The sequence below is a fragment of the Lissotriton vulgaris genome, chromosome 7, assembly GCF_964263255.1.
Source record: "Lissotriton vulgaris chromosome 7, aLisVul1.2, whole genome shotgun sequence".
NCBI lineage: Eukaryota > Metazoa > Chordata > Amphibia > Caudata > Salamandridae > Lissotriton > Lissotriton vulgaris.
The window spans coordinates 1,484,558,718-1,484,582,347 of record NC_141695.1 but is presented as its reverse complement, the minus strand read 5'-3'; the positions used below and the strand labels follow the sequence as shown (position 1 = coordinate 1,484,582,347).

Genomic DNA, 23,630 nt, shown 5'->3' with positions numbered 1-23,630 from the left:
TTGTGAGCTTCAGTTTCTGACTTGGAAGGTTGCTTTCTTAGTAGCAATTACATCGCTACGGAGGGTTAGCGAGTTGCAGGCGCTCACCATCCAGGAACCTTTCTTCCAAGTACACGCTAACAGGGTGGTGCTCCGCACTAACCCTAAATTCTTACCCAAGGTTGTATCTCAATTCCACATGAACCAAACAATTGAGTTACCAGTGTTTTTTCAAAACCCAGAATCACTGGCGGAGCGGATGCTCCACACCCTTGATGTTAAAAGAGCCTTGATGTACTACGTTGACAGGACTAAAGATTTTCGTAAGACCAAGCAACTCTTTGTTGCTTTTGCCTCCCACCACAAGGGAAATGCTATCTCCAAAGCTGGGATCGCTAGGTGGATAGTGAAATGCATTCAGATCTGTTACGCTAAAGCTAAACGCACTCTCACAATTCCGCCGAGAGCCCACTCCACCAGAAAGATGGGGGCCTCTATGGCTTTCCTAGGTAACATTCCCTTAGAAGATATTTGTAGGGCAGCCACATGGTCTACCACACATACTTTCACTAAACATTACTGTGTAGATGTGCACTCTAAACAGCAGGCAGCTGTTGGCCAGGCTGTTCTCAAAACGCTTTTTCAAACTGCTGCAGCTGGCACGGGCGGCCGCCGCTAATGGAGGGACTGCTATATATTCTATGCACAGATATGAATTCAGCAGCCCACATGCCTCGAACTGCAAATGCTACTTACCAGTATACATCTGTTCTTGGCATGTAGGGCTGCTGACATTCATATCGCCCGCCCTCCTCCCCGGCACCTGTAGCAGCTGCAGTATTTCTTTACACATATTTTCATACTCTTAGCATAAGGCATCACTCACATATTTCACTCCATCTCTGCCAATGGCTAAAAACAATCTGGGGATGGAGGCGATGCCCATGCGCACTGTAGTCCAGGGGAGGAGCCACCTATCTCGTGATACTTCGAAGACTCTTCCAGGACAACAATGTGCAATCATCCGGACCCAACACTAGGCGGCGATCTATGCACAGATATGAATGTCAGCAGCCCTACATGCCAAGAACAGATGCATACTGGTAAGTAGCATTTGCATTCCTCACCATTAGCTGATTTATTGTAACCACATTTTATTGAATTGTGATAAATTTACTGTGCCCATAAGCACATCATAATAAAAGCCAATTTTTTCTAACAGTTTCACATTTATCTGTTTTATCACGGATTTGAATCACTGGTTGTCTTCATTAGAGCTCTTAGAGGAACCTTGACTTGTGTGTGCTGCTGTGCAGTTCTAATGTCTAATGTGTGGCTTTCTACCTACCTTCCTAGGCGGCGTCTCCAGCTCAACCCAAACCAGGCCTTTTTCCTGCTGGTGAACCAGCGCAGCATGGTGAGCGTCTCTAGCTCCCTGTCTGAGATCTACGAGCAAGAGAAGGATGAAGATGGCTTCCTGTACATGGTGTACGCTTCGCAAGAGACCTTCGGCTTTTGATCTGTGGACTGAACGAACGAGCGTAGGCCGCCAACATAAAGCCAGATTGCTACCATTGTCAAGCAAGGAAGGAGTGAGGCTGAACATAGGACAGAATGGACAACAGCGGATACCAGTCCTCTTCCTTGTTACACTGCAAACAATAAAAAACCCAAACACCCCCCCCCCCCCCCCCATTGCCCAGCTGTTAGGTGTTTGGCCCAGGTCCGGACTTAAGAACAACCATGTAGGAGTTTTGATCATTTCAGGCACTTCTTTTTATTTAGCCCTCAACTGAAACTGTTCATTGCCCCTTGTGTTTTATCTTTATATGTTAACCTTGTTTGAAATATACTGAATCACGTTTTGGCAAAAAGATAGATTAGCAAAGGACTATTTCCAAACGTTTGTGTCAACAACAGGAGCTTTCCCAACTGAGAGATCGTTGGCAGCAAATTTATGGAAACTTTTCACAATTTCTTTGTGGAAAATAGATCTGACTGAGCAGTATGGGGCTTCCTGAAACTGTTCTCGCTTTGTGTTTTTCCTTTAAAGCTTTTGTTGGGGCGGTCTAGGGACTGTACTGCTGGGGCTCTTCACTGTGCCTCTTGATGCTTCCCGCTTTCTTCAAAGAGGGTAAATGAGGGCCGGTGTGCCTAGGTTCACCCGCTTATCGGATACAGTTCAGCTTTTAAGATGCTGTATCGAGATAGGCCGATACACCTTGGATGACCAATTACCTTAGTATTTTCAGATGATCCCTAGTTAGCCAGTACCCCTGTTTTCAGAACGAACTTGCTAAAGTGGGGAGGGATAGAGATGGGACTAAAAATATAATTGCATGTATTTCTTCGTCTAATTGTTCACTTTTGGGCTCCCACCTACAGAGTACTTGCCTCCCATTGCCACCAGTTCAAAATCAACTCTTGCTCCCGAAGTGGGTACCCTCCTCTTTGCCCCAAACCATTAATCGTTTGTTGACGCTGCACATGCTCAAGAACTGACAGTCTCGTTGGACTGGAGAACTGTACCTCCGCCATCTTAGCATGTGTTGCGGCGCGTGTTGATTTTAAGTGCATATCAGCCAGTGGTGCTACAGGTCCCATCTGTGTGCTTTTTTAGAACTGTGGATAATGTATATCTACTAGTGTGTTTGTTTTTTTAATTACTGTGCCTCCTATTTAGATAGCAATGCTTCTTCGCACTTTAAAAAAAATTAGTACTGGTTTGGGTGTAATTTATCCAAGTTTAAGGTATGAATGACTTTTTTGTTTTTCTCACTTTGTAAACATTTAAAGGTTCTCTGTTTGGTTTAAAGAGGCATTGTCAGTCCTGACTTGTTTTGGGTGTGCGTAGAGTTGGCGCTGTACTTAGACTATCTAGTGGTAACAGTGCCCAGTGATGCTCCTCTCAACTAACCACCTCACCCTCTGTAAGCAAAAAAATAGTGACAAGTTCTTGTTGGTTCCCGCATCGCATCATGTGGATTCCTTTTAGTCTTCTTGAAGGAGAGACAAGGGGAGCGAAAACAGGAATGCACTGAAGTGCAGCTGAGCACAGCTGTGCAGACATTCATAGTTCAGTCAACAGGTGTCAGCATAGCAAAAAGATTCTGCCCACATTTATCGCCCAGAACCTTCCGGCAGTAGATTGGCAGTTGATGTTGTGGTTCTTTGCTGGGATAGACCATATTTGGATGTCATATGTTCACACCCCAGTCAGTACACATATAATGCTACACTCTAAAGGTATTTGAAGCCACGAGCTCCAGACTGCCTTATCCTCCTCCCTGCCACCATCTTAGAGTAACAGAAACCGAGATCTCCCAAACAGGCTTCACTGACCACCTTGTCCAGGTTCTGCTAATGGTTTCCTTGCTTTGCTTCTCTGGCTACCCGTACAAACTTACTGAACAGTGTGGAAACTGTGAATATCTGCAGGTGACAATGATAAACATTTCTCAAAAAGTGGCTCCGTCCTTGTTGTTTGATCCGGTTAAAGAGGAAACAGCACCTCTAAGTCGGTCCTCTGCAGACACAGAATTGTTGTGCCTAGCTTTAGGGACATGCCATAACCAGGGGCTAACCCTAAATCAGAGAGTTTTTAGATATTGGCAAAAAATAGCATAACCCGTTGTCGCCAGTGATTTGCCATTGCAGGCGATGCACAACCTAACTTGCTTCGTTGTGGTATAAAATTACTTTGCAAAGGCCGGTTGGAGGATGCTTGTAGTTGAGTTTTGTTGACGGTTAGCAATGTAAATAAGTGTATCCAATGAGGGAAAGGAGTTCCTCAGAGATGTGCCTGGTGCTGTTCAAGCATGGCCTAGGGGGGTATTTTAAGAAATATGCAAAGTTTGGTGCAGCTGCTGCATGAAACCCCGATGCACATGTAGGTCTGCAAGGCAAAACTAGAACAGCAGTCTGCGAGAACCTCAATGGATTTCGCCACTAAATGGCATTATTAGCTTAAGCAATATCTTTGATGGGATGTCGCCAGTTTACACAGGTCTGTAAGATTTTGGACATTAAGAAGGGTTCCTCATAGGTGATGCTGTTCATCTCCAAGGAAGATGAGTCCATCATCCCCCAATCCATATAGTGTTTGCCTGCAACACCTGCAAGCAAGATTTACCTTAGAGAGTTATTAAAAAATCAGCCTAATCTCCTGTTTTTATAATTCTGCATGGAATGTCTCATGTTGCAGAAGACATGCCTAATAGTGATATGGTTTGTTTGTGGTACTAGTACCACTATGTCCTTCAGCTTCAACTAGCCCGAAGGAGGCAGAGGAACAAAGAGATGCTCTTGTTCATTGTAGAAAGTTAACAAGTTGAACATGTTCACCAAATGCCGTGCCGCTGAAAAGTGTCATTTAACCATTTTTTTTTATCCCCGAGAGAGAGAATTTACCTTGTAAGGCACTCCCGAATGGAGGTGTCAAAATTAATTTGCCTTCAAGGAATCCGTCCATCTCAGAACATGTGAACCCTGGTAACAAGGATTGGATTCTACCAATTTTCATTGTGGCTTGGTGGTGCCATAGAACATTTTGGGTGGAGGGATCTGCCACACAGAGTCAATAACTTGGAACTTTAGAGGAGGGAATGGTAAGGGAGCCAGCTTAAAACTTTTGTGAGAGGAAGATGGCCTTTCGGGTTTGCCCATTATATATTGCGTTGGTTCGCGATTTCCAACGCAGGACAACAAGGGCAGGTTGACAAGCCAGCAGATTTGGGGGTTAATCACCAACCATGTAAATTATGTCCAATTAGATAAAAATATGGCATGGATCTGTCCCTTAAGGACCAACATTGTAGCCCTCAGCTACAAATGGGCCAAGAGACTCAGTGGTATACATGCATCACTCTTCAAGCTGGTCTGAAGAGGTAAAATAATTGTTAACTGGTGGTCCCCAAGCACATCCACCATCTTCAATCCGATCCGGCAATGGATTAAAAAGGAAAAGGGCATTTTTGTTGAGCATAGGACATTGTAGGCCTAGCTTGTGTGATGATATTTATAAAAAAAAAGTCCAGTTATAACGTACACAAGTAATGCAGCTCTCCCTTCTATGAATTAGAAAATCCACACAGCAAGGAAAAGGGGCACATATTTCCATTGGCTTGGGCTTGTTTCAAATTATGCAATCTCTCTCCTCCCCACCCGTGCCCGCTCCCCAAACCAGCCTGTCCTAAAAGAAGCGCAATTTTTACAATCGATGCAAGCATTGATGGACTTTAACTTTGCCTCTCTAAACCCTCTCTTTCTGTATTTTAACTGCATTCTGGTTGGCCCTTCTGTGTTTTAAGGGACAGTTCACTTGAAAAACAAAATCTGCTGATAATTGTAAATCGAAACATTTTCCTTTTTTCCATGTACCAAAAATATATGTAAATGAAACAAAAAAATTAAATAAAATGTATAGACGATTCTACATTTTTGTTCTGTCATAGAAAGTATTTTGTTTCACTTGTTAATTTCTGACCGCTTATTTATAACCTTACAATTTGATTTTCCACATAAGCAAACCATCTAGTAATTGGATCAGATTTGCATCATGTATTTTTTTAAAGAATTAAAATATCAAGCGTCAACTCTGGTGGATATGTAATGATCCCCACCTACAAACTGATTAATGCCTCAGCACGTTCAGATACTATTTGACACTTACAGCCAGATTCATCATTGAAAATTGCGCTTGCAAAGGGCCAGATTCTGAGAATCTGGCCCTTTGCGAGCGTAATTTTTGCATTTGGGATTCACATCCTAAATGCAAATAATCGCTAATAGCAAAATCGCTAAATTGCGAGGAATTGCATTTAAGGAATCTCTATTTGAGATTCCTTAAATGCAATTAACTAACCAATTTTTATTTGCGAATTCGCAATTTTTGGCCGCTATTTACCGCGAAGTCTGACTTCGTGGTAAATAGCGAAAACCTAGAAAAATGCACTTTAGTGCATTTTTTTCTTTGGCATGTTACACACACACATGTCCTTTGGACATTTGTGTGCGCAACATCAGTCTACATTTTCATTTCAGGGGTGCTACAGGGTGTCCTTTGGACACCCCTGGCACCCTTGAAATTGCATCCTTATTTGCGATTAGCAAATTGCTAATCGCAAATAAGGAATAACTCCCTATTCATTCCTATGGGCCTTTAGCCCATAGGAATGAATGGGGAGTTATTCCTTATTTGCGATTAGCAATTTGCTAATCGCAAATAAGGAAGCTGTAGGAATCGCAATTTATTTTGCGATTACTACATGAATCCCGTTTTGCAAGTCCTTAACCCCATCCATGCTCATGACAAGGTCAGCTCGTCATGGGTGTTACCTGCGCTGTGCTTATAACGAGTTGACCTTGCCATGAAGAATGGTAAATCCCACTTTGCAGCACAGGAGGGGAAAACTCCCTAGCAGCCAAGGTGTTAATAGCGATTCCTTAATAATCGCTATTAAGGACTCGCAAAACGGGACAATGATTAATCTGGCTGTTACTTCGGTCTGAAAATCAGCAACACTTAGGAGGCAATGGCAAAGTAGCTCAGTGGATGTAAGTGGTGCACGCTTATTTCAGGGTGACAAACAGAACATAGTCTTCTTGCAAATTGTGGGATTCTTTTCTGAATTGAAGTGAGAAAGACTCTTGTAAATAAATTATTTGGGTTCTGCTGTGTGAGTTGAATGTAGTTGGCGTAGGGCAACCGGCTCTCAGATAACATTGCATACCCTCTAGCATGTTCAAGGAATCTTTGTCCATGGCCTTCTGAATTTCTAAATAAAGACGGTGGGTTCATTACAGTATGTGTCTATCCAAAGCTTTTAATAATGACTCCTATGAACCCTCTGGGAAAAGTTGAAGAAACAAGGAATACCTTCTTCCCTTCTAAAAGCAAATCAATCTTTATACTCCAACATCTGGCTAGAGTTCGAATAGGTGATGGCTCATTCCCATCAAGAAAAATTGCAACCTCCTTAGGGCCTAAAACAAGGGTATGTTTTTCCTCCATTTCTATATAACTTGTTTTTATCAGACCTAACTCAAGCAATGGACGATGTGAATGCTTATCCTCCCAAATTTGCAGGAAGACTCTTATCAAATTTATTATATGCAGATTATGTGATTCTATTAGGCCAAACAAAGATAGGGTTACATCGCCTGATAAACTGTATATCAAACTACTCCTTGGCAAATAGCATGGTAATAAACGACACCAAGACCAAAGTAATGGAAGCTAAAATAAGATACTAAGCACAAGCATAAATGGTATCGCCAAAATCCTCGGCTGGAGCGAGTAAAAACATGCCAGTACATGGAAGTACTTTACGATAAGGGATAATTTCAACCACACAAGATAGACCTGCAAAGGAGAGGTAATGTCTTATTGACTGCATTTTGATCCTTGCAGAAGATTCTCGGGGGCCTAGCTATCTCCCACTCTTAAAAGTAATAAAAGTAAAAAGATTGCCAAGTATAACATACCGTAGTGAAGCAGTGTGCGGTAAGGACTCTACAACCGTAAACAATGTTCTCACTAAAACCTTCAAGTTACTTTTCCAGCTTCCAAGTAATGCATTGCCCTCCCAAATTAGGCTAGAATTCGGGTTACCCAACCAGCTCAATGCTAGGAAAGGGCAATTTATAAAGGTGTGGAAAAGCATACAAGTAGACACCACAACCCCAACTGCTATGGCAATAAATAAAAATAAATAAAAAATCACAATTCTGAAAGTACTTACAAGCCGCCTTAGATGAGTACTCAGCACAAGCTATTTGGGATATGCCAATAACATCAGAATCTTAAAAAAAATATTAACAAAACGACTATCGCTGAAGGAAGACAAAGAATTCCTTGCAAAAGGAACACATGCATGGTTAATCATGAACAAGTACAAAACGGCCAAGCCATCAAACCTATTTAGAAACTCCTTGGTCCACAAAACTAAAAAAGAAAGGAAAAATGTAAGCACAATTTGGCCATTTCCCAGGATCATCTCACACAATGCCATTGTTGCGTTCAACAGAATTGATGCCTTGCCGATTATGCAAAAAGGAGAAGAAAACATTTATCCATTTACTCTACATATGTTCCGAGTTGAAGGAAGAAAGAAAATGGACATTTTACCATTCGCAGAATTCGGTCTTGCAGACAAGCACTTATAAGATGTCTTAAATCAACAGCCAAAGTTCTGAACTCGGTTTATGCAAAATTTACATTAATGGTAAAAAAGAAACTGTAATCCGGTTATCAGACGCCAGCAATCCTGCAGAGGAAATTTGCCGAACCGTACAAATTGGACATGCACAACAGCGAAATTTCACATCTGCACTTTTCACATCTGCACTTTTCAGGTACTAGTATCGGTAAAAGGGAAATTAGAGTTTATAATTGGCTTTTCTCAGATATATATTGTGATGACTTGTTTACCTTTTTAAACGTGGAATCCGTGATCCAAATAATGAACAATACGTTTTTATGCTTAAATGTACATTTTTAATATTGACCTCTTTTTGTTTTTATAAGTATATATTGTATGACTTTAAATAATCAAACAATAACTACTTATTGAATTGAATTGACTGTTAAGAGGAGAAATATTTATGTTCCTCAAAGCATCAATGTCGGACTGAAGGTCCTAACAGATTGCTTCAGTGTCTGTCGTTATGCTTAGCCACAGCTTCAGTGTATGCCTTAGTGCTTAGACACAAAGAAAGTGTTCTCAGTTGACGACCCAACCACAAGGAACAGGTGCTTGAATGAAAATTAAGTTTCCTGCTGGAAGGAAAACAATCTGAGTTTTCCATAAACTTGTAATGATTTGGAAATTTGCTCAGTAGCAACTGTCCAGCATCCCAGGTAATTTGTCATAAGTATGCTGGTTCAGCTTTGCTCCACTAAGTCTTGATTGGAATAATGTGTGCCTTTAAAATATGAATACATAAGTGGTCCTGATGCCCTAAATGCAGATAGCAGCATACCCTAGAGGAAAATTGATGAGGGTTAGAGCAAAATTGGGCAAATGGAAAAACAACTTTTGTCTTCAAGAAGATCAGCCTGTTGCCATATTTTGAAACTGAAGTGACTCTACTTGCATATTCAGTTTTGGTGTCTAGAATTAGACTACCTTTATGCCATGTTTTATTTTTTTTATAGATTAGCAAGTATTCAAATCGTACTTTCTGGAAGTTCTCGGGGAGGGCTATTCAATTTTTGGTTTTAGGATGACAATCAGCTGGCAGTCTTGAGAACATAGGACATAAAACAAATCGTATTTCCTATATCCTTTTTCTGTGGGCACGGGGTAGGGAGAAGCCAGCTGAATATTCCACCACTTCTAGCCACTAAGAGAAGCCAGCTGAATATTCCACCACTTATAGCCACAAAGGGAAGCCAGCTGAATATTCCACCACTTATAGCCACAAAGGGAAGCCAGCTGAATATTACACCACTTATAGCCACAAAGGGAAGCCAGCTGAATATTCCACCACTTATAGCCACAAAGACCAAAATGCCGGAGTTGATGGATTCAGAGTGCCAGATGGCAGCTTGCACCCCCCTTTAATGAAAACGTTTCCAAGAAAAACAGTAGAATGTGTCAGTCAAGTTCAAGTTCAAAAGACCTTTATTCGAATTCCTTAAAATTCATAAAAGTACCAAACATAATTCATCAACAAACATAAAGTAATTAAACATGCAAATAGTAATTAATTAAAAATCAATATACATATAACATACCCTTTTATGCAGTGACAATACAATGTGTTTTAAAAACAATATGCTAATTTCCATAGTAATATTAACAAAGCTGATTTATCATACTCATGGGTTTTCCATCGTTTTGCGTGCTCGTATAGCCAGTCTTAAAAAAGAACTGACGCGAAAAGTCAGTTCATCACTATCCAAGGCAATTAACATGTTATATGAGTCTTGAAGGGTCAGTGGTCTGGATTTTTTAAAATACGGAGTTAAAAACCATTTGATGTACACAGAATAAAATTTACAGAAAAATAAAAAGTGCAAATCATCCTGAGTGCTCACACCATCACAGGGACATGAGGTAGAATCAACGCTATGACAATGTCCTAGTGGAAATGACAACATAAATTTTACTGTTCCTGCCCTTAAACGAAACAACAATGATCTCTCCCAGCTAGTCATAGGCAGCGAGAGATAGGGCGGCAGAGTCGGTCCACACAAACCATTGCCTATATATTTCGTTACAGTTGATTTTTGTAATTCGCTTCTGAGTCTTTCATTGTTGTAAAGTGCATATAGTGCGTTCTTGACCTGGACTTTGTCCTGCAGTTCTATAGTTGTGGGATCATTAAACAAAGTTCCTCTGCCAACTTCATTCAAAGATTTTAAAACTTCAGACAACCATGGAATTCTCATTCCATGGTCGCTACTTAGACAGTCCTTTATAATATTCTGAGTAAGAGCAGCAGCTTCATTCTGCCAGATTCTGATCCAAAAGAGTGCCGGTCTTGCTCTAATAAAATCACTAATATATGGAGTATTTAGTTCACTATGACAGATAAAGGTTGATGAGGAGATTGGTACACCCAACACTTTCCTGCAGAAGCGGTTCTCCTCACTTTGGATGCATGGACTGTTTCTTGATCCCCATACCTCCGCTCCATACGTGGCAACAGGTGCGCACTGTAATTTAAAAATCTTTAAAATAGCCCTAGTGGCACCTATTTTCTTTGGGCGCGGGAGACTTAGAACAGAGTTGTTGGCTTTCGAGAACTTGCTCGTGGCGTGGGCCATATGCCCACTCCACGAGCCGTTCGCAGCGAAAACCAACCCTAAATATGGGAATTTAGTGACAGATATCAATTTATCTGTGCCTAACTGGATGGTATTAAGTTTCTTTTTGCCAGGGCCACAGGACATAATAAAAGATTTTTTAAAATTGACCTTTAAATCCAGATCCTCCATGAACTTAACAAAACTATGTACAAGCAGACGAAGGGCATTAGGAGTGCGGGCCATTAGCACCGCATCGTCTGCATATAAAAGTACTGGAAGTGGTTTCCCTGAAACAAATGGGACATCTGTGGTAACTTTTTTCAGACAGGAGGATAAGCCATTGATATAAATGATGAACAACAGGGGTGCTAGAACGCACCCCTGTCTCACCCCCCTTCCTATCTCAATGGCTCCTGATACTTCTCCGCCCATCCCGATACGTACCCGTGCTTTCAGGTCCGTATGGAGATAGGCTAGGAAATTTACCAGAGTGTCATCAAGACCATTAGTTGAGAGAATGGACCAAAGCTTTGATCTATTAACAAGATCAAAGGCGGACGAGAGGTCCATAAATGCAAGGTAAGTGGGGGAGGAGCGGGCAACACTATATTTGTCAATTATCAATTTTAAGTTTAGGCATTGCTCCACTGTTCCTACCCCACTACGGAACCCCATCTGACATGGGTCTAAAAAGTCATTGTCATTCGCCCAGTCCAGTATTCTGTGAAAAATTATACGACCCAATACTTTCAAAGTATTATCCAAAAGGGAGATAGGGCGATAGTTCGCTGGATCAGACCTATCTCCCTTTTTGTAAATGGGGACAATAATACTGGTGGCCCAAGTAGTTGGCATGGCTGTTTTTGGTAAACTGTTAAAAACATTAAGAAAAATGGGTGTCCACAAATCAACATCATGTTTAATGATGTCAATAGGGAGACCATCTGGTCCGGGAGCTTTATTTCCCAGACTCTCTTTTATGGCTATTCTAACTTCATGCTCTAAAATTGATAGACCACCTGATTGGTCAGAAATAGATGGAGAATACTCCTCTTTAGGGGCTGCATAGATGTTAGAAAAATGGGTCTCCCATGCAGCACTTGTAATGTTACAACTGATTTGGGTAAGTTTCTTTCCCATTTCCCGTGTTTTTCTAACAGACGACCAGAACGGGCCGCTGCCACCCAAGTTTGCGCTGATTACCAAAGAGTCCCATTGGTCGGAAAGTAGATTAGCCTTCCGTTCTGATATTGTAGCTTTGTACTGTTTCCTAGCTAACTGAACGGTTGTTTTACACCTGGGTTTCATGGAGAGAGCCTTTCTTAGTTCTCTATTTGCCAGGGAACATGCTGAATCGAACCATCTTGGCTCTTTACCTTCTATGGGTAGTGGAACAGACAAAAGGCTTTTGATGGCTGAACATAACGATTCAAAATCAGCAATTAATTGATCATAATTATTACTTAAAACTTTACAAGAGTCAATCAAATGTGGGAATAGCAATTGTACATTTGTTAAAATAGCCTCACAATTCACTCCCCTCCATTTTAACCGTAGGCCATCAATTGATGGGGTAATGTCCCTTGCACCATTTAATTTTTCGAAAATTGAACTTGGGGCAAGATCCAAAATTACAACCAATGGATTGTGATCGCTAAAGGGTATTGTGATCGCTAAATGTGTCAGTCCCATTGAATCAGAACTACGGCGTCATTGGTATATGCAACACTGAGCTCACATTGTGCTACCTTATTCTTGCCAGTCCAGTAATCTAGTGCCATAATGTACAAAATATATTGCTCATTTTTCTCTTGTCTGTGATTGAACAAATAAAGTGATCTTAGCCACCAAGGAGACATGAGGGAAGCATTTGTGCGTGAAATAACCTGGCGATTGGAATGCAGACTTAGCATTGCCATTGAATCGAGAGTTGGCGAGCCCTCTAAATAATAGCTTTCTTAGTGTAAACTATTGGGGGAACTGAGTGGAAATGTTTAAGAAACATGGCTTCTTTGTCCGCATAAGATGGCGGCCATTCAGTTGGGCTCCGGGTCCTTCAGAGGAAGTTAACTTTCGCAATGTGTTTTCACCATGGGCCCTCTTACAAAACTTAATGGCAAGGACTGGGGAATTGGGCAGGGAGAGCTGAGCCAGGGCCGGCCCTAGGCATGTGCAAAGTGTGCACCTGCACAGGGCCGCCAAACCCCAGGGGCCGCCACGACGAGGATCCGTTCGTGAGTCTTGTGGTATAGTAAATATTTGCATATTGTGTGCAGTGTTTAATGAAGCCCATGATTATTTGGTCACCCTTCTCCACCCACTTTGGCTAGTTTTAAAGTGATATTTGCGCTGAGCGGTATTTGCTCAACTACTTTTATTGTCATATAAAAACATCCTGGGATCTAGGCTAGCCTCTCGAAGGATTCGGGCAGTTCTAGCGCAGGCTCTCTTAGACTCACAGTAGCAGTTAGTCAGTGCTGCGACAATTGTATCTATATGATTTCCGTGGCGCCGCGGGGCTGAGTGACAGTCTGAGACTGGCCGTAGCACCGTGAGGATGTGACGTCACACGGACTCCTACTAATATCGCGCGAAGTTTTGATGAGCTGCTAACCGGCTCGTTGTCACCTTGCACAGTGTGACTGTTTTGCGGGCCTGGCCGCGCTTGCTCACACCACACTGATATTCGCACCTCAGACCTGTCCTGCCCTGCAGTCAGGTCCCCACGCTAGGACAGAACAGGCCCAGGAACTAAATTAATAAAGAAATGCAATGCCGCGGCCCGCCGGCATTTTAGAGCAGCCGGGGATGGACTACTCGAGGGCACTGGGTGAGAGGGAGAGGGCCCTGCTTCAGCATCATGCAGTCAGGAGAGCCTGAGCGCAGAGGGACAGGCTTATGAGAACATTTCAAGGGTACTTTTTCTGAAGCGCATAATCCACATTAAACGTGAGATTTGTAAAAGGGCTGAAAAACACTACTCCCCATAATTGTGGTATTGTGAGCCACTCACACTCTTGGACACCAGTGCAACAGCACCTGCTGAACTAATAATCGCACTGGCCTTGACTAACAAGTTGTCTTCCCTACCCCCTTCACCCCTTCCCTACCAATCCTTGTCTGATCAGGGAAACAGGCTCTCCCTTAAAAAAAAACTCCCACATGCTGCCTCCCTCTTTGCAGCAAGGTTGCCTTCAGCCCTAATATGGAAAATGGGCTCCCAACCCAACATTACAACAGTCATAATTGTGATGTAGTGGGCTCCTCACACCCTTAAGCCCCATTGCCACTGCACCTGCTTCTCTTATAGTAGCTCATGCCTTGCAAAGTGGGCTGTCTTCTCTGCTGTTTGTGTAAAGCACAAGACTCCATCATGCCCTTTCCCCCTCACCACCATCTCTGTGAGGCCCAAACTGAGCTTTCTTCTCTGCTTCAATTTCAATAATTCCCCTCCTTAGGCCCACTGCTTTCAGGCCTAAAACAACACTGGCACAGCAAGGGTACACTAGGCCTTAATGCAAGCAAGGAAGAAAGGTGAAAGAGCTCATAATTGGGGATTAGTTGGACCTCACAACCCTGGGCCTAGGTGCAACTGTACACATAGCACCAATGATACCTACAGATCTGCGATGCGGGCTTTCTCATCTGCCGACACCACTGGGCATCACTCCTAGAGTCCCGAGACCCAAAGCAGGCTGTCTGCTCCTTTGTGTAAATAAAAAATAAAACCTAGCATCTCGCCTCCCATTGCTTTGGCCCTGTTCCCTGCACAGCAAGGGTGACCCTATCGGGCCATTATCCTAGTAAGGAAAATGGGTCCCCACTCTCCCTTTTGGTAGCAAGCCAGCCATTTTCGTGTTGAAGTGTCCCTCACACCTCTGGCCCCAGTGCTACTGCACCTGCTGCACTAATGGTAATGCTGGCTCTTAAAAAAAAAAGCAAGCCCCCATAACTCACCCAATCCATGGGGCATCTTTCTCAGGAAGCTGTTGCTGTCCATTTTTAAACAGAAAAGATTTTGCTCCCTTAGGCCTCAGTGGCCAGATGATTATGGCTCTGCACCTGAATGCGACCCTCCTCCGTGCCATCTGGAGTGCGTCCGTTTAACTGACACTTCTCCGAACTAGGTACAGGTTACTAAAATATATATTTTCAAAGCACTTGTTTCAGCTTAAACGCTAAATCATTTTGCAGCAACCTATCTTATACTGTGTGTAATAGAATTTGAAAATGTCTTACATATTCCCAGTGCTCAGGGGCGGCTCTAGGCTCATGGTGGCCCTGGGCAGGGAGCGTAGGCAGGCGGCCCAGGAAGAGGGGGTCCGGGCGGGGTGGAGCGCGGAGGCCAGTGAAGAGGGGGGTCAGGATGTTTGATAGTGGAACAGAGCCGGAGGCTGCCAAATCTTTGCCAGGGGCTGCCACGCAAACATGTATCCATCCTCAGAAGACTATTATATTAAGGTTATATATTGGTGTGGTGGCCCCTGGGGTTTGGTGGCCCTGTGCAGGTGCACAGCTTGCACAGGCCTAAAGCCGCCCATGCAGTGCTTCTGTCACAGGCGCCGATCTCGTAGCACTATAAATCACAATTCCCCACTGCGCACATCCGGAGGGAATTTGGTGGTTTTCTGGTCACACACAGACACACACACCTGCAGTGATCTTATTAGCCAACTGGGGTTTCATAACATAAAAGAGTTACCTGAAAGTAAAAAAATACAATAGTTACAGAACATTTTATTGTTTTTAGCCATTCCTTTAACCCTGTCCCCATATCCACTGATCCTGCCCCCATGCACACTCAGGATTACAGTTCCTATACTTTCATACAATCAACCGCAGGATGCAAATCAAGACAGCATGTAAAACTGACAAATAAACAAGGTCGGACTTCCATGCCACCTTCATTTACAAGTTTTTTCCGAGGCATTTGTATCCCCTTGGGAATACAGCCACATGGGTGCACCCCACAGTTAGAAGACACCTCCCCAGTTTCTGACCTGGCTGACACTGCAATGGTAACACCTTGATGGCGTTAAAGAGAACCACGGTACTTCAATGCTGAGATTGTCAATTCCTACCCCACCAAAATTCACAGTATAAGATGGCGACCTTTATGTCCTCCATTCTACACCCCCCACATGAAATATCAAATTACCATTATCAATCCACTGAGACGAATATTCATGTTCACTTTTTGGTGCATTATTCTGGAATGTTTTAAGAGTTCTTAGTTGTGAAAATCTGTTATAACGATGACTCTTGTTTTTTAAACAGCAGCGGCCTGGGCAGGTAAGACAGGTGGGGCCGGGTTGGGGGATTTCGACAGACGACAACGAGGGAAAATTAATTATTTAATTTTTTGTCATGGCCCCCCCCAACCTGTCCCCACCGATTTTACCTGCCCGGGCCGCTCCTGATTTTAAACTTATATATGTGGTTTTATATGTTTTTATCTTTCATGATTATGTTGCATAATTGAATAAAGACTAATTATTCATTCATGTACACATTTTTAGGCAGACATTTTATGCAGATGGGCATTGTTCCATGCTCATAGGACGTTTTGTACTGTTCACCCTGTGACTCATAGTTCCACACCCCTAGCACAATAATTTGCTCTTTAACTCTTCCACCTCCTGTTTTTATTGTTTCTCACTTGAACTATATTCTGGTTTTAAGAGCTCTCTTTTCTATTTGTACTACAGCACCTTTCTTCGTCTGAACACTGGTTTTACATGCCGTCCTGGCAGTTCAGTTCTTAGTGCTAATGCAGAGACTTCCTGTAGGAAGAGTTCACTTGACACCTACAATTATTCCTGACCTGCTTTATTATTCGATTGCATCACAAACTCCTCCCTTACGAATTCTTACTTGGTGCCAAATCTACATTTGGTGCCACCAGCTGAAGATATTTATAAATATTGTCATCAAGGCATTGCTTCCCTGTAAAAAGCTCTTAATGGCTATAAATATTTTTGGCCTATAATATGTATCTATTGTGGTAAAGGTGAAAAGCTCCTCATATGCACCTGTATCACAACAATAAAGGGTGTAGGTGGTTGACTTGTATATTGTTCGTGATTCAGGACATAAGACAATAGTAAGTTATATTTTTCTTCTCATCAGTATACATTTTATTCCCAGTAGGTCGTGTACGATTTTTTGTTCAACTTTTTATGAAATTTTCCATTACATTCCAAAGTATACCTTAACACCACCGAGTTAGACAACAGATCTTTTGATTTCAAAGTATTTTATTGCATTTTATACACAAAAGCATTAGCATTTCCGTTACAAGGTTAGCTATTCGTAGTTTGTCTAACAGTGTTTATGATCACTTCGAGACATATGTTTGGCTAACCCCACCTGCCGTGCCTGGGTGAGAAACAAAAACAAGCATTGGCATAGCCAATAGGTCTCGCTTTTGGGACCTTATAAGTGTTTAGCCATGCAACAGTTGATGTTGTCGCACCAAGGATATTGTGCTGTGTAACTAAATACTTTTAAGGTCCCAAAAGCTAGACCTATTGGCTATGCCAATGCTTGTTTTTTTTAGGATCTATGCTCTTTTTATTGTACTTTCTTTTATGAATAAACTGTTTTGGGTTGTACTATATTTTAATGGTTTAAATAAACTGTCAAATAAAGAATTATTATCATTATTACAGCCCGATTCATGAAACAAAATTGCGCTCGCAAAGGGCCAGATTCTGAGAATCTGGCCCTTTGCGAGTGCAATTATTGCATTTGGGATTCATCATCCCAAATGCAAAATTCGCTATTTAGGAACTCGCAAATTTGCGAGGAATAGCATTTAAGGAATCTCTATTAGAGATTCCTTAAATGCTATTCTTGAAACATTTAAAAATTGCGAATTCGCAATTTAGAACCGCTATTTACCACAAAGTCAAACCTCGTTGTAAATAGCGAAAACTTAGAAAAATGCATTTAAATGCATTTTTCTAAGTTGCATGTTACACACACACATGTCCTTTGGACATGTGTGTGTGTAACATCTGTGTGAATTTACATTTCAGGGGTGTTACAGGGTGTCCTTTGGACCACCCCTGCACCCTTGAAATCGCAATCTCATTTGCGATTAGCTAATTGCTAATCGCAAATAAGGAATGACTCCCCATTCATTCCTAAGGGCCTTTAGGCCCATAGGAATGAATGGGGAGTCATTCCTTATTTGCGATTAGCAATTAGCTAATCGCAAATAAGGAACCTGTAGGAATCGCAAAAAATATTGCGATTCCTACATGAATCCCGCTTTGCAAGTCTGGAATAGCGATTCCTTATTAATCGCTATTTCAGACTCGCAAAACTTCACAATGATGAATCTGGCTGTTAGTCCTTAGAGGCTTTGGGGGTAAGAGATAAGTCATCAACTCATCCTTATCTACCAGCAGGTATCCTTAATATAGTCGATTATCTGGATCAGAGGCTATATTATCAAAGTGAAAAAGCTTAACTCCACTACTAAAACATGGCATGTGCATTATGGGCCAGATGCATCAAGCGAAATGCGCTCGCAAAAGGGCCAGATTCTCAGAATCCGGCCCTTTGCGAGTGCAATTTTTGCATTTGGGATGCATCATCCCAAATGCAAAAATCGCAAATAGAGAATTCGCTAAATTGCGATTGTTCGCATTTAAGGAATCTCAAATTGAGATTCCTTAAATGCAATGCATGAAAGTATCAAAAATAGCAAATTCGCTAATAGGGCACGCAAATTACCACGAAGTACAACTTCATGGTAATTTGCAAAAACTTTGAAAAATGCACTTTTGTGCATTTTTCAAAGTTTCATGTTGCGCACACACATGCCCTAAGGGCATGTGTGTGCGCAACATATGTGCACAGATCACATTCAGGGGTGTAACAGGGTGTCCTTTGGACACCCCTGCCCCCTTGAACTCGCAATCTCAATTTGCGAATCGCTAATTGCGAATCGCAAATTGAGATTGTCTTCCCATTCATTCCTATGGGCCTCTAGGCCCATAGGAATTAATGGGGAGGTATTCATTAATTGCAACTCGCAATTTGCTAGTCGCAACTAAGGAATTCTAAGGAATCTCTATTTTTATAGTGATTGCTTGATGCATTCCATTTTGCTATTCCTTATTAGCGATTCCTTATTTTTCGCTAATAAGGAATCGCAAAATGGATGCTTGATGCATCTGGCCCTATATATCTTGCTCGTCGATCACAAAGCCAGCAGTTCAAGACATATTCATGTCCATTACTTTTCTGTCTCCAGAAGTCTTCTGCATGACCGAGTGCAGCTTGCATAAAGCAAAACCTACGGTCTGCAAGTTTAAGAATACTTCTGGGACTCCAAACTCTTGGAGTCATCAAATAATCACAGACCATTAAATAAAGGGAGACCTTTTCTACTTTTACTGGCCCAGACATCAAAGTGAAACCTACCTCTCCTGCCAGACAAAAGATTTAAAATGGCAGGAACATCCCAAACGGCTGAAACGATGGCGTAACATACAGCTCTTAACTGCCATTCGAACACGTAATTATCGTTCATAAAGAAAAATAAAAAGGGAAAATCAAGTGTAAATAAAATCGGGGACAGTCAAGGTAGTGGAGATTTCTACGAAATGTGCAACGAAACAAACTTTGGAGATATTCTAAGGCTACAATTGTCAATTATCTGGTTCAAATGTATTGTTAGAATGAGGTCTTGATCCATTCAGTGCTTACAAGTCAGAGCGTAAATAAAAAGAGCGGATAAAAGCCAAAGTACCCCCAAGCCACACAAAAAAAGTGAAAGCACAACCCAGGAGAACATTAATTTCAGTGCACTTAACATGACGAAGCTGATGAACTGTTGTGGGTTCACGGAATACTCCGTCTACAATGCACGATTCACGAGCATTAACAGTTTTGAACATTTGTGGATCAATTGTACACCCAATATTCAATGACCGACCTGCCCATGGTAACTCATGCTTCATGTTCACACATGACCAAGGCCTGACAGGCACCTCAAGATGTGTAGGTGTAGGCACACACAAGTACTTAGCTTACCCAGAACATCAGATCTACATTTCAACCTGAAGACTGAACTCATTATTTTAAACGTGTTGCCATAAAACGTGGCTTAGTCATCATTTCAGTACATTAATCCTATCAGCAAACTACGGGACCAGAACATTGGAACATGTCTTCATCCTAAATCGCAGGGATCCCAAGAAAGTAATTCAGAGGACAGGAAGGTTCGACTGCTTTTAGTCACATGTCTCTAATAACATGGTAATGGGAGGTAAATGCAGCAACCGAGATTTATTTCGTTATCACAGTCCTGTCATTGCACAAGGACCTCTTTGTAACCTATATCCTCAATCAGACACGGACAATAGGTCATGAGAAATAAATATTTAAAAAACAGCCAAGGGGCATGTTATCATTGTTCCTAAGATCATAAAAACGATTGTGGGAGGACTGCAGTATGTCACTTAAAAGATAAACGCATTTCATCAGGTATTAAGTCTTGTACTTTTAAATCACAACTCTACAATAACCTCGAGTATGTAACTATAAAAAACATCTATAATACGCTAGAAGACGGGAACATTACGCCCTTACCTCAAACTCACGTCTGCTATCAGAGGCTTGCAGCTGGAAATGAAAAGCGCGCACCTTGCCACATGTACCACAACAATCACTGACCTCTAACTGAAACCGAGTATTGCAATGTTTAAATGAGGCCCGATGTAGAGGATTACTGCACGCTGAAATCCTATCCCAGGCCTGACAAGTTTAGGAATCGATGCAGAATATCGCAGCACATAATTTTCTTCTACAATCCAAAGGTCCAACGCAGTGAATTGACCTAGGGGCATGCATAAGTTAATGTACGTTCATAGCTGGTCAGCGCAGCTCGTCATTCCTACAACAATCCTCGGATCTAAAAAAACACAAATAGCAGGTCAATCCTTATAAGATATGCACTGGCACACAAACCCACATAACAAATATGGCTTTTACCTCCTGCACACTGATGGCGCCTGGTTCCAGGCCCGTCCAGAGGCGCAAGGTCACACGCTGAGAGTGTGATCGTCACAGGTGTGCTGAGAACGGGTGAAGTGATTCCTGTAGTGCTGTGTGTGCGCGCTATTGTTTGTGGGGGTCTGTATATGTTTTGCCGACGTCAAAGTGAACCCTTTCTACTTATGCTTTCATTTTTTGAGTTTAGAAAGCTTTATTGAATCAAACATGCCAAGTAAAACATTAGTACAAAAACACAATCAATAAGAACCATTGAAAAGATGGGATGATACAATATGAATGTGAAACATAAAACAAAGAATCCCAAAAAGGGAAACATAATGCATATACTGAGGGAAAATGCTTTTTTTTTTTAATTTGGAATTGGGTAAGAGAGAAACATAGAAAAGAAAGGAAAAAGAGAGAAAAGAAGGGAGGAGGAAAGGCAAACAGAAAATAGGAGAAAATAAAGAAAAAAGGAATTTAAGAGGAACAGATGCGGCATATTAGGATACATGTCTGGAAAGAAAATCTGTTAAAGGTAACCATAACAAATCTCTTTTAATTAAAAGTGAGGTAGTCATAGCATGGGCACGATCAAGTCTGTGATGATGACATAATAAATTCCACCATGCTGCATAAGAGATCTTTGAGGTATCTGTAAAATAAGGATCCACAACTTGTAGGTAAAAAGTAGAGGTTTATTCCAAGAAAAGATCCCATCCACAGGTGAACATCCAGCCAGCAATAAAGTAAGATAGCAACTGCTTAGTGGTCAAAGGATAACATTCCATCTGAGAATCCAGTGTCTCATGACATCAGCGCAGCTATGTCATGAGGCACAGACACACAGGACCAGGATGCCACACATCTCCCTTCTAATAACAACAAGACAATTATAAGAGAAAACAAAACAAAGCTAAAACAATAATCACACAGTGACGTAGTCTTTTAAATATTTAGGAGAATGAGAAACCCTTGCAGACTTGCGAAGAAGTGAGGAGGACTCAACTCTAGGAGTTTGAGAATGACGACTGCAAGAAGCTTCCACAAGATCATTTCTAACCACCACCACCCTGTTCAAATTCCAAACACGATGATCAGCAGTTTTGATGGCGTTCTTGAAAACTTTGATGACACGAATAGGCTTCTTAAAGGTAGCAGAAAGAGCCTTATTGTTTTTGCAGGGATTCTTAATAAGTACCCAATCTCCCACTTTAACAGGTGTGACCTTAACAGAATGTCTCTTATCAAACATCCTTTTTCTAGACTCAATTCTAGAAAGTTCACGCAACATCCACTCATCAGAGTCATCACGAGGAGGTGGTTGCAAGTCATTGACCCATGCCGGTACCACAAGGGTATTAGGAGTGCGTGATCTAAAAAGTTCAAAAGGAGTCTTTCCAGTAACGGCATGGGGAGATAACCTGTAAACCTTAACCTTCTTAAAGACATCTGTTCTCCAATCTGTACCAGCAGACTTAGCCATTCTAATAGTCTCTTTAAGGACACGGTTAAATCTCTCAACCATACCATTGGTTTCTGGGTGGTAAAGGGAAGACCTTTTGTGTTTAACTCCTTGCCCTAACAGAAAATTCTCCATCTCTTTAGAGACTAATTGGGGACCATTATCTGTGAGGATGGCGTTAGGGATGCCCTCTCTAGCAAAAAGTTTAGTTAAAAAATCCACTACATGCCTAGTCTCGATACCACGAGTTATGGCAATTTCTGGCCATCTAGAAAAGAAATCAACCAGAACAAGAACATACCACTCACAACCTGCTGAAGTAATAGGCCCCAAAATATCCAAACCCACTTCTTTCCAGGGCGCATCCGGTCTGTCTCTAATCACCATGGGTTGGACTTTAGGTTTTACTACCTTCTCACTAAGAGCACAGTCAATGCAATCCCTAACTTTGCGCTCTACTTCCAAATCCATATTTGGCCACCAATATGAGCTCCTTAAAATCTCCTTAGTCTTAGAGATTCCTAAATGACCGATATGTGCTAAAGACATAAGCTCATCCCGAAGAGCTAAGGGTGGAACCAATCTAGTTCCTCTGAAAAGTAAACCATTTTGTTCAGAAAGCTGATCCTTGACATGCCAAAATTTCTCAAGACCTTCATTACACTTAGGTTTAATCTTCCATCCTGTCATTAGGAGTTTAAGTACCTCAACCAGAGTCGAATCTTCCTGAACCATCTTCAACCACCTCTCTTTATCAACGACAGCCTCTTCTACAACACAAACCATCTCATCATCAACATCACAATCTTCCTCATCCTCAACCTCAGAACTGGGAACAAGGCGAGACAAAGCATCAGCTACTTTGTTTTCTACTCCAGGTAGATACTTTACACTAAAATCATAATCCTGTAAACCAACAACCCATTTTGTGATTCTACCAGACACCGCATCTATACCTTTTTTCTTTAAAATTTCACAAAGCGGCTTGTGATCTGTCCTGACCTCAAAATTGGTTCCCCACAATAAGTTTTTAAGCTTCTTGACTGACCAGTAAACAGCAAGAGCTTCACGCTCAATCACTGAGTATCGAGTTTCAGCTCCCTTCAAACTCCTTGACAAGAAAAGAATGACCCTCTCAATACCTTCAAATTTCTGTACAAGCACCGCACCTAAACCTTTCAGGCTTGCATCAGTAATCAAAATAGATTTCTCAGAAGGATCAAAACTGCTCAATTTCGGAGCAGAAGCTAGCCTCTCCTTGATGACCTCAAACTCACGCTGACATTTCTCCCCCCAAATGAAGTCTACACCCTTCTTCAACAAATACCTCATATTGGTACACAAAGAGGCAAAGTCTTTCACAAATTTGTTATAATACTCAGCAAGTCCCAAAAAACTCATCAACTCTTCCTTGTTCTG

At 41.8% G+C, this 23,630-nt stretch overlaps 1 protein-coding gene across 1 annotated transcript in view; it reads left to right on the top strand.

Moving 5' to 3' along the window:
* MAP1LC3A (microtubule associated protein 1 light chain 3 alpha) overlaps positions 1 to 5,413 on the top strand; it is a 185,626-nt gene extending 180,213 nt beyond the window's left edge. Inside the window, exon 4 of the mRNA XM_086932288.1 lies at positions 1,336 to 5,413. Within this exon, the coding sequence (XP_086788414.1) occupies positions 1,336 to 1,498 (163 nt within the window). The 3' untranslated portion in view covers positions 1,499 to 5,413. The remainder of the gene's footprint in view (positions 1 to 1,335) is intronic.
* Positions 5,414 to 23,630: the final 18,217 nt, after the last annotated feature.